Source organism: Anoplolepis gracilipes, chromosome 5 (genome assembly GCF_047496725.1).
Source record: "Anoplolepis gracilipes chromosome 5, ASM4749672v1, whole genome shotgun sequence".
Taxonomy (NCBI): domain Eukaryota; kingdom Metazoa; phylum Arthropoda; class Insecta; order Hymenoptera; family Formicidae; genus Anoplolepis; species Anoplolepis gracilipes.
In genome coordinates, this window is record NC_132974.1 from 788982 (window position 1) to 801387 (window position 12406).

The 12406-nt window shown below is 47.6% G+C and overlaps 1 protein-coding gene and 1 non-coding gene across 6 annotated transcripts in view; both read left to right on the top strand.

Annotated features, from left to right (window-relative positions):
- The first annotated feature begins 4837 nt into the window (after positions 1-4837).
- Positions 4838-12406, top strand: part of LOC140666094 (protein groucho-like) — a 73503-nt gene continuing 65934 nt past the window's right edge. For all 5 annotated transcript variants that reach the window (XM_072892886.1, XM_072892891.1, XM_072892885.1 and 2 more), the window contains exon 1: positions 4838-6164. In XM_072892886.1, the coding sequence (XP_072748987.1) occupies positions 6105-6164 (60 nt within the window). In that variant the 5' untranslated portion in view covers positions 4838-6104. The remainder of the gene's footprint in view (positions 6165-12406) is intronic.
- On the top strand, positions 7579-7700 carry Trnal-caa (transfer RNA leucine (anticodon CAA)). The gene is made up of 2 exons: positions 7579-7616; positions 7656-7700. It is a non-coding gene; the product is annotated as a tRNA-Leu (tRNA).

Sequence of the window (12406 nt, forward strand, 5' to 3'; positions counted from 1 at the left end):
TATTTGTAATTTGGATAACGGTACACCGCGCTGCCAGAATCGCGGAAGGCATTTGTCAGCCGCAGCTAGAGTCGCAGCTTCGAGGCGAGACACACACACACACACATACACACACACACACACACACACACACACACATACATACATACACGCACGAAATCTAATATTTCGCCAAAAACGCCGCCGCTGTCGACTCGTCCCTTCCACTTTTTTGCCATCCGTGAGGTATTAATCAAAGGTTGCTCGCTTCTGCTTCTATATCGACCGTGTTAACGCCACTTGATGGAGTTGGCGAGAGTCGCTTAACAATTCGATTAAGGAATATAATAACGTAGCTTTTCACTATCTTGTGCGAGAAACGACAAGGCGGGAGGGAGGAGGGGAGGGGAGGGGGGAGGAAATATTATATATTTGAGTCGTGACATTGAGGGGGAACTATCTCGCCATCTCGAGAGAAAATGATTGCAGCAGAGACACGCGTGACAAATTTTTTTTACATTTCAACATAGCATATTGATAATTTCGGTAATCAATTAAGTATACAGTAATGATTCATTGGTTTTTATGTAAATTTTTTTTTTTTTTTTTTTAATATCAACATATACGATCTGTTAATTATTCCGTTGCAACGATAATTAAAATTGATTCTTGGATGTGTATCGCGGAGAGAAGTAGTTGTTTGGTACATTTGAATAATGGAAAAGTGTCCGAGCAATAAAATTCCACATTCCATTTAAGCTTCGTATGCGTGAGCGCGGTTAGTAGCGATGGTGATTCGGCATTTAGTTATTTTCAATCTGGCCGTGTGTGCGCGCGCGCGCGCGTGCGTGCTCGCCGACGTCCAAGAGTAAAAATATTAACGAGAGTGCTCTCACACAGAACGCCCCGTCATCCTTGCAAATCTCTACGTTGGCAAGACTCGTAAGTCTCGTTCTCGCGCACAAGTCGTCTCGCGGGCTTTCTTTCAGTCTCTTTATCCTCCCTCTCTCTCTCTCTCTCTCTCTTCCGGGACGAATAAAACAGACGCTGATCGCGAAGAGGCTCTCGGCCGATAACGATTAATTAAAGTAACATCCGTGCGGCGCGTATAATGGTAAGTGATGATGCTTGCTTGGTGGAGATGGCTATGTTGGCGCGAATTATCTCTGGCCCGATGTGCGAGAGAAGAAACTCGAGCGGAGAAATGATCTGGTTTTTATCCTGGCGGATTCGACAGATTTTCGCGCAGATGTAAAGCGAAAGGTTGGGAAGGAGGGAATTCTCGTGATGAGCGTAATTTGGCGAATCTATCGGGCCGTTTTGAAAAGGGATATACAGGAAGCCGGTATAGCTAGCTGCTGTGGCTCTGTGACCGTCGCGGTCGCCGCGGGTTGAGAGCACCGGCGCGGTTAACCGCGGCAACCGCAGCGACCGGTTCGGAGCCGCCTGCCGGCGCAGCGCGGCGCGGCGCGGCGCGGCACGACGTGGCGTCTCGCTCGTCGGCGCTTTTCGCGGTATATCTGCCTCTCCCTCTCGCGCCGCTCGCATTCCTACGTCTCTGTCGCTCTCTCGCTCGCGTATAAAGCGTAGCTCTATGCTCTCTCATCGCGTTTCCTTCCTTCCAATTCTCTCGCCGGGGCCGTTCGGTGAGCACCGAAGCCGAGCCGGGCCGGGGCCGGGGCCGGGGCCGGGGCCGGGGCCGGAGCCGGGGCCGGGGCAAAGCGGCGTCGAGGACACGTACAAGTATCCACGTTGCGAGCGAACACGCAAACCGCCGGACTGGCGAAGCGAGACGAGGGGAGACAAGGAGGCGGGCGGGGGGAGGGGGAGGGGGAGGCGAGGCAGGTTCGCGTAAACCGCAACCGACCAAGCGCGACCGACAGCTTCGCCAACACTCCGCGGCACTGCCTTATATTCCTTCTCGCCCCGTGAAAACAAGATAAAGAGCTGGCCGGCGAGCTGACGGTATACGAAAGAGCGCGCGATCGTAGAGAAGCGAGGGGAGATTTACAGAGTCGCCCCGCGCGTACCCGTGTACTCGCCCCGCGTGTACCGCGTTGAATCGCGCAAAAAGCGTACGGTCAACGCTTGCGATAAAACGGAACCCGCGATCGTGACGTACGTGCGCGTGCGCGCGCTTCATCGGGTATTTATTATATTTCATTAGGGGAATCTATCTCTCTTTCCCCCTCTCTCTCTCTCTCTCTCTCTCTCTCTCTCTCTCTCTCTCTCTCTCTCTGGCCCTTTCTCGTACGCGCCAGAGGCAACGGAGGGATGGAACGTCGCGCATACGCGTACGTGTATTATCCATCCCGCGTCCCGCGAAGCATGACAATGGGCTTTTCTAATCCTCCTTTGGATTAAGGGTCGAAAGTGGGTTGCGTTGCACGGTTGTGGGAGAGACGAGGGAGACGAGAAAGAAAGACAGATAGACAGGCAGGCAGGCAGGCAGGCAGAAAAGAGAGGGAGAGAACTCCAGATAATGGGATCGACGTTTCGTTATGTTACTTTTCCATTCTCATCCTCGGCCTCTATACTCTAGTCCTCCCGGCCTCCTTTCCCGACTCATCCCACGCAACCCCGACTGCACCCAGCCTTCGGTGTCTCGGTTCGTAGGATCCATCCTACAGCGCCCTCAACCTCTTCCTCCTTCCTCCTTCCTCCTTCCTCCTTCCTCTTTCCTCCTTCCTCCCTCGGGTCCGTGTTTTTCCTCGTGTGGCCCCCTATTTTTCATGTTTCGCTGCGGCTTCGCGTAGCACCTTTATTCAGTATAGGTACGTTCTCGTGAGGCTCGGGGACGAGCGACGAGCGACGAGCGACGAGCGACGAGCGAGCGAGCGACTCCGCGCGGACTCGACGCGCGCCCGTCATCTGAAAAAGTCACCGCGCCATTGGCCGAGGTCGCGCTTTCATTCGACTCTTTGCCGTCGCCGAGTCGATCGGGCGCGCCAGACGCGCCGCGATTGGCCAAGTGTCGGCTGGCGCGACGCGGATTGGTCGAGGCGCGCGGCGCGGTCCGCGTGGAGTAAGCGCCTTTACGAGGCGAGCGGACGATAGCGGCAATCAAGTAGGAAACTGCTTGGGACTGTGTGCCGCGCGATATTCACATAGGGGCACCCCCTTAGCACACACAATCGCGCGTACAGGATGGTACTCGCTATACACTTGCATACACAAGCGCACGCACGGATATGTATCTCGCCTGTATACATGTACACATGTATACATGTATGTATATGTCGTACGTGTGCGCAAGCACGTACGTATGTAGGTGTTGGTGTATATCCTCCCCCTCTCTCGCTCGCTCTGTCGCTTTATGCAGCTACGTTGTATAGGGGTTGGGAAAACGGGTGGAGGCGCCATATTTGTGGTAGTGTGGGAAGTGAGGGAAATCACGAGTGGCGAGAGAGGCAGTCGGTCGACAAGCGGGGAAACGAGGCACGGGGAAAAGCGAGGCGTGGGGAGGGGGAGGGGAGGGCGAGGGCGAGGGGGAGTTTACGCGGACATCCGTGTCAGCCCGGTGACGGCCATTTTGCGAAAAACTTTCGATTTGTTTGCACACGCCGTAGCGAACCCGGAGGAACGACTAATACCGACGCGTATGCCCGGCATGCCTCATCTTCCTCTCTCTCTTTCTCTCCTCTCGCGGAAGTCCATCCTCGTTCGTTTTCTACCGTCCGTCGTATTCGTCAACGAGCGAAAACTTTTCGGTATCCGATGGACCGGAGCGTTTCTCCGACTCTCGAGACTCGCAAAAATTTCAACCCGAGTTGGAACACGACGAAAGTACTCGTATACCAGCGCGAATAATGACGCGGCGAGCTGTAAGTTTTTAGAGTTACCGTCTCTCTTTTTCTCTCTCTCTCTCTTTCTCTCTCTCTCTCTCTCTCTCTCTGCCTTGAGATTGATACGCGAAATTGTTCAAATTCCAAAGAGGATCGAGCGCAAATATTATTTGCACGCAATTTTGTTGTTTGACGCTGTTTGTCACTGTCGGTATCGAGGCGATAATGCCTTCGGCGTAATGGAAAAAAACGGACGGTAATCAACGTCGATAAACTGCTGATGAGCGAGAGAGAAAGAATGTCGAGTCACTTTTTTTACGTATATACTTATATTACTCGCGCAAAGGACAAATCGGGAGCACGACGTTGCGTTTCGTAACGTAACGTCGTTGTAAAGTCAAAGTGCCGTCGCGCGAAATGTCGGTCAGCGAGACGATAAAATCGAGACGCCCGGCCGCTTAATGACGATATAATTTCCATTTTGTCGGAATTGCCATTCATCGCGGGTGAGCCAGCGACGCGTAAAGTCGATCGTAAAGACGTGCGTAGACGATCGAAAATCATGACGGACATATCTCGTTGCGAGTTGCGAGGCTCGATAAAACGCATCGAGCGTACGTAACAATAGTGGTAGACGAGTGAAAGAGAAAGAGAGATAGAGCGAGAGAGAGAGAGAGAGAGAGAGAGAGAGAGAGAGAGAGAGAGAGAGAGAGAGGTGGATTTGGTAAGAGGAACACGTAGAGCAACGTTTTAACGAGCCGTGATTTTCGTGCTCGCCTTTTCAAGATCCTTACGTAACGCGACTTAATTGCGAAGGAGCTATCGCGCCGGTTAATACGAGCGTGGAGGAGACGAGAGACATTCGAGGGGGATGCTTGGCGGCTTTAAACGCAGAGTAGCGGGTAGCGGGGCCGCGAGCGACGAGGGGAACGATGACGAGAGAGAGGTAGAGGGGCGAGAGGGGGGAAGCAGTATTGGAGAAGGGACCGGCGCAGCGCGGCGCGCGGCGGCAAGGGGGCGCAGAGAGAGGGGATCCCGCGATCTCTCCCCTCCAACAGTTTATCCGTCCGCCGTCCGTCGTTCGCCAGTCGCTTCGTAGCCGCTGTCGCGGCTGGTTCGTATGTCCGTTTGCCGTCTGCGCGTGCGTTTCGCGACGCTCGTCAAATTTCTCGCGTTACCGTTCGCAAAACTCTCCGTCTAGTGAAATCGACCTGCCGCCGTAGTTTTCGTTCGAGGTATAAAAAGGACCGTATTTATTAAACGCACGCGAGCGTCCGTCTCGAGCATTTTCGGAGCGACTTGGAAACCATCTGCGCGCGCGCGCGCGCGCGCCGTCTCGCGTTTTGAGTAAACAACGAAGAGTGTGTACAGTGTGCCAGTGTGACGTATCCCCCCCCCCCCCCAATCTGCCCCAGTGTGTTCGCGACACCACCGAGAGGAAGCTACGAGTTTGAAGTAAATATAGATCGTAATAAAGCGGAGGAACGTGTGTGCTCGCGCCGGCGGAGAAGTGGGTAGAAAATAATCTCGGCCGGTGATTTTCCGGCACGAGAAGAGCTATCTACGAGTATATATCTCTACGTGAACGCGGCGACGGTGGCGGTCGCAATTTTTCCTGCCTTACCGACCGAAAAAAAAGGGCACGCCGGCGTCGCTCTCACGGACACAAAGAGACGCGACGAAGGCCGAAGGCCGTCGACAAGATCGTTGCTCCTCGTCGCGTCCCGTCGCGTCCCGTCGCTCATCGTGCGCGTCGTGCGTGACTACCCGAATGAGCGCCGTAACGGCCACCCGCGTCTAACCCGACGACCCGGGAGATCATCCTCGATTATCCGCGCGTGAGGATAGCTGCGCACGTTCGAGAGAGCGACCGATGGGACGGTAGTGACGAATGGATTGGATACCGCCGATGGATTTTCGGCGAAGAGGAAACCGGGTGTTGCCGATCACGTTCACGATCGCGTCGCGCCGGAACGCACGTCGCGGCACGACACGTCATCGCCGGTCGGCCTCGTAGCGGCCACAATCCCCCGGCTGTAATCCGACAGTTTTTCCCGTCATCGTCATTTTTTTCTGTTACCGGTTGTTACTGTTGTGTTGTTTGTTATTGTTGTTGTTGTTGAGAGAGAGAGAGAGAGAGGCGTATCACGCACTCGTCGCGACATAGGAAATAGTGTATCGCGTGACATGACGCGTCTTCGCGCGTTTTGAAAAGTGGGCGCACATCGCCCCGCAGTGTGTGTGATATATATATATATATATATATACATATTTATTACATAGAGATATATACATATAAAAAGTTGTTTCCGTGAAAAAGCGGGAAATCACGCAGGAAGGATGTATCCTAGCGCCGGAATCAACGCAGCCGCCGTGGCCGCCGCTGCTGCCAGGCATCCGGTGAGTAGTGATTGCTCAATTATCAATAACAATAATAATAGCCTGTTTATTTATTCCCCGGTATCAACAATGGCATTCGGCGGATAAACTGCGTAACCGCAGTTGTGTGTGTGCGTAACCATTAAACAGCTATATCGAATTTAATCGACGTGAATTTTCAGATGCAATAAATAATATTACATCGCGTCGCGTCCCTCTCCGTCGAATGTGACTGATAACGTGTGTCGATGACGAGGCGGATATTTCGCGGAGCGATTGGCGATCGTATCTTGCACGCCAGCGACGCGCTCGCCTCGATTTTGACCAGAGTTGTAAAGTTTACGCGACGTCGAGATATCGCGGACGTTGATGTATACCTAGTGGCTCAAACTCGTCCAACGCTTTTGTTCGCTCCGCGAAATGGCCGCTTCGATCACGCGGCATTCTTCCTCTTTTTCTTTCTTTTTTTTTCTATTTTTCTTCTTTTTTTTCAAGACCTACGAACCTCCGGTCTATTTTACAGCACGTTGCATACTTAATGTACCGCTGCGTCGCGACGCGCCTGCGCGTCAGAGCCGCGCGCGCGACGATCTGATTTACGTTCGTAATTTACATCGTTGTTAACCCTGTTTAACCTCGTCCTTGATCGCGCGCCGCGTTTCCGATGTAGGCCCTGCCGGTCGTGTGAATCGTTATTTTTTTTTTTTTTTTTTTTTTACTTTTTCAAGACAAAAAATAATTACGTTTGTAACGATGACGTGCTTGCGCTTAAGCAAGGATGCTTTTTCCCCGCAAACTCGGGAGAGCGGACGAGTTTTTTCGACGCGCTGTCTCGCGCTTCATTGCTCTCCCGTTACTCGCAACCAAGGCGATTTGCACCTCGTAACACGATCCGTCGTCGACTCTTCGGTCGAAACTTCTCGAGTTTCCGTTTGTCGAGGACGCGTTAATATGCGATTCCGATCAGCAGAAACGCTCGCCTGTATCGGATTTCGCGCGCTAAAATTTCATCGATGCATCGTGCGAAGAAAATTGTCACGTCGCATCTGCGGTAATACGGCCACGTGCATCGCGGTCGCACGTGTTTACCAGACGCTTTTGCGACATTGAGCTATCAATAAGTAAAAGTACCGTAAAAGTATCGGGTTGGCCAAAAAGTAATGTCGGATTTCTACAGTAGACGTTTTGTGTTTTTAAATCAGGATGTTTATTCCCTGGAAAAGCATTGAAAACTTGGAATTTCTCCCAGGGATTTCTTTTGTACTTGGAAAAATAAAAAAAAAAGGATCCTTATGGAATTTTAATGGGATTCGAGGAATTTTTTTTAAATTTTATATTTTTCGAATGTGCAATGTATACATAGATACATACATTGTACATGTTCAAGCACGCATACTAATTTTAGAGACGATTTTAACGAACGTGAGTTCAAGTTGTCAGGATGGCCGAGCGGTCTAAGGCGCCAGACTCAAGGTTCACACCTTCTCGGTCAAGACCGAGTTTTTACGGGCTTTCTGGTCCTCTCTGAGGGCGTGGGTTCGAATCCCACTTCTGACAAATTTTTTTGCACGTACCAATATTACAAATAAATCAGTGTTAATAATTTTTGATCATTTTGCTCGTTTATTGTAAACAATTAGCAAGCCAAGCAAATTGTGCGTTTAAAATATAAATATGTATCTATTTTTGTTTATAGATTCAATGTTTTAATAAAATATTGAATATATGCAGTGCACATTCTTTGTAATTTTTAATGATAAAAATATGAAAATTTTTATGCAATTGAAAAATGCTTATTTTATGAAAGTTATTCAGTTTTTTTCCAGAATATTTATAAGTCTTGCACTTGAAACTCGAGAGGCTTAGAATTTTTCTTTCATCTAACAATAAGTGAAAAACATTTAGAAAACACACGTAATAAAGAAATTTGTTTTAGAGAGACAAAGTTGTATCAAAAAATCTTGAAAAGATTTTTTTGAAAAATGTTCTCCTTATCTGGAATTTTGAAGAAAAATACCTAGAAGATTAGAAAATTTTCGAGAAATTTTTTACAAGATTGAAATAGATACTCAATACAAGGCGTATTATTTCCGTAAACTATTATAGAATATATTTTGAAAGAGAGAGAAAGCCACTATATGCGTGTTTAAAAAAAAAAAAAAAAATAATTACGTTTAGTTAAAATTTCTTGAATTGACCTTGTTTTAAAAATGAATAACGAGAAGGTGTACTTTCGAGCAATTATGCTTTTTTTATTTCCGCAAAGAAAAAAACGTACTACAAACAATGAAAAATATTTTCTACCGCGATTTATATTGTGTTTTTTTTCTTTGCAGAAACAAAAGAGCATAATTGCTCGAAAGTACACCATTTCATTACTCATTTCCAGAGTTATGCTCAATGCAAGAAAATTTAATGAACCGTAATAATTTTGTTTAAACCACGCATTGAAATCAGTCAACTTTCAGAATATGTATCTATTTTATAGTTTAGGAACGATGCTCTCTTTGGTGTTGAAAACCGTGAAAACATCATCTATTGCAGAAATTCGATACTCTTTTTTTGGTCAAGCCAATATTTTGCATTTGCACATTAAACGTAATGAATAACGCGCTTCGCGTGGCTTCGCGAAAATCCACGAAAATCCACGAAAAATTCGAAATTTGGCCATACGACGGCGCGGAACAATCGCATTTGCCATCGTCCGACATTAGCTTTGCGGCCGTGCGAGAAGGCATTTCGCCACGGTATGTCGGAGTCGTTGATCCATGAATCGAGCGAGAGCAAAGCTGTCCGGACTTGGCGTTCGCGTCTGCATTTAATGGCCTGGTCGAGATAATGGCGACTTAGTCGTCGGTCGCGCACGACTCATCATCCACCGCGAGACTCTGTCGGCAATCGTTGCGTAGTCCCGTCACGTTCGCCGTTTCTCGGTTCTCTTTCTCACTCTCTCCACTCTGTCGAATAACGTTTCGCCGACCATTACACAAGATATTAACGCCTTTTTTTTTCCATCCCGCGACGCGATTCTCTCGTGCTGAAAACTCGTAACGACGCCCGGCACAGAGAATGCCACGGACAAACAATTTTTTCGCCACTCGCGCGCTAATCGAGCCGAGTTACGAACGCTCGCGAAACGTGGCTCGTAGAAAAAGAAACGTCGTATTTATCGGTCATTGTAAGCGATAATCGCGCTGTGACGTGCGACAGCAAAAGTCAAACGTCGTCTTATTCGGTGTCGTTAGACCAACAACAAGCTCAACTCTGGCAAAATATAAGAGCTCCAAAGAAAGAACTCAACGCTGAACCCCCTAATAATAATAATATTAATAATCGTTTCCCCCGGATGTGGTCAGGTAGCTTGGTAGCACGTGAAAGAAAGACCCAAAAATGGAAAAGCCTCTGAAAAGATCGCCTACAGTCTGTCATGCTTATGCGGAGTGTCCTGTAATTATATTTAACACGTACGGTACATATTGACATTTTTCTTTAGATTAATTTCTCCATGTATACATTTTAAATTGATAAACTTTGACACTGACGTCGATTATGCTTCTCGCGTATATTCAAATCACGCGTATTTAATTTTATGTATTTTACTAAACATTTATACTCACATTGTAATTTTCACAAGTTTTTCTTTTTTTCTATTCCACATTTTGGAAATTTGGATCTATTTTTAAGATAATTCGCGCAATGTAGGGTGTACTTTCTAGAAAAACACGATGAAAAACTTGAAATTATTAAGCAATTACTTTGAAATTTTATTTTTAGACGCAGGGAAAAATTTTTTTGATAATTTTGCTCTTATATATATATATATCTTTATTTATATATTCAATGTCTTGACAAAATATTGAATATGCAATACATATTCTTTATTTTAATTTTTAGCGATAAAAAATAAAAATTGCAGGAAAAATTAAAAGTTGAAAATTTGTATCTTAATTATTTATTCAATTTTTTAAATACACTTGTAAATCTAGCACTTGAAACTTAAGTGACTTTGTGTTTTTCCTTCGTATGAGTGAAAAGTACTAGAAAATGTGTACGATAAAAAATTGATTTTCGAAAATTGAGTAAAAATAGTTGGAAGGTGAGGGAATTTTGCAGGAAATTTTTTTTACAGGATAGGAGTAGACACCCTGTAATCTGCAATATTATAAGGGTTAAGAGTAAGTAGGTATAGGAACGATGGGGCGATACGTAACTAGCGGGAAAGGACGGACGGTGCGAAGCGCTGACGTTAGTTAGTAGGGTACACGTTGCGAATGTCAACGGGCGGGTGAACGGCGCGGCGTTACACGCGTACACACGCGCGCATTAGACCGAACCTCGTCGTCCGTCGGGTTTACTACCTCCTGTAAACTGCACGGCGCACGTTTGCGCAGGACCCCCGATTCGGTAAATATTGATACTTTTAATCGGTCTGTTTGCTCCGACACGCTGTTCAAATGCGTCTGAATGTGCGCAGCTGAAAAAACTCGCCTGTGCGCTCGCGTCAGCCCGTAAACCGGTCGTAGACTCGCTCCTTCTTTGCATCTTCCTCATTTTTTTTTTTTTTTTTTTTTTTTTTAATTTATTCTCTCGTACGACGTGACGCGCCGATATATACTGCTTAATTAGTGATATGTTAATCTTGGATTGTGCACAGGCTGGCGGTGCTTCTATCTCACGGCACGTATGAAGAGAAGACGTGTGTAATACAGGAAGCTCTAGTATTCCTCGTCTAACGATCGTGCTACTCGTGTTGGCCAGATGCTCGAAAAATTCCCAAAGTGCTAAGAGTCACGCGCGCAATTTTAAATACCATCTCTCGTGAAAAATTCAGATTCTTCCTCGCTGTACCGTGACGGAGTTAATTGAATTGGAATCCCGGCGTATATCGGCGATATCCGGTGATATATGCAATGTTGAAATTCGACTCGGCGAAATTACAGGCCGAAACCGCGCGCGATAAATGCACGGATGCGATACGAATATTCGATGGGACGGGACGGGACGGGGGATCTCGGGGGCGATCCGGTCCATCCTGTATACACCGTCCCGTCTCGGTAATTGCCCGTATTAAAATCCGAGATCTAAACTGACGCGGACGCATATATACATATATATATATATATATATACACACGCGGTGCTAGATGGTCGCGTTACGCTTCGGTGCGTCAAACGCGCGCGCTCGCTCGCTCGCGGAGCGCTCGGAAATATGGAATCACGGTGATATCTTGAGCGTCACGTCGTCCATTATGCCGATGCGGCCAGTAAATTTCACGCATTATACTCCCATTATACGTTTCCTGGCCGAGCCGGATCGCGATCTCGTGCTCTCGCCCGACGTAATTACACGGTGCCGCGCCGCCGAATGGATGGAGAGGAACTCTGCGGCGGGATGTACGTACGTGCGCGTTCCTATGTCCCCTTACGTCAGTGTACGTGTGTGTGTGTGTGTGTGTGTGTGTGTAGGTGTGTAATGGTATGTGTAAGTGGTGCGGTGAGCAGCGACGGTTTTAATTTCCACTTTCCTTACCCTGCGCGCTTTCTCTTTTCCCGCTGTGGCGGTCTTATCGCGCAATAGCGGCGCATCTGCCGATGCTAACGCGTAACGCGCGTTACGAGGCGTTTACCGATTTTATCGCCTTTACCGATTTTATCGCGCGTCTGTATTTACCTTTAGATACAATTACACGTTAATGTGCGGTGACCGCGTAGGAAGCGGTTTCGCGTGATACACGCAATCGATGATAGGCCGGGCGTGATGCCTGCCTTTCTCCCTCCCCCTCCTTTCTTTCTCTCTCTCTCGCCGCGATCAACACGCTCGATACGACGAACGAATTATCCCATGTCGCACCGTCTCTTTGCTCAACGACACGCTTTACGACGTAATAAATAATAATCGCTGATGCGCGATCGGAAAAAGAAGGAAAAATACACGCGTCATGATGATTAAATATTTCGTTAGACCATGTAATTATTCAATCGCCGGTTGTTGTTACCGTCGTTAGGAAATTTTAAGCGCGATTATTTCGCAGGTAAACACGTAAAGGAATGAATGAATGATCTCTCTTTCCTTCCTGCCTGTCGAAATAATCTCCCTAATACTTACTACAACAGTCAGACTCGAGAGAGTTCTCGAGTTTCTAAGATTTTTCCTGAAACTCTCAAGGTCAAATTAGTCTACTGAAAGACCGTAATATAGGAGGATCCGGTTAAGAGTTTTAACCGATTGACCGTCGTGATATTTCTGATTTAGTTTTCCTGCTG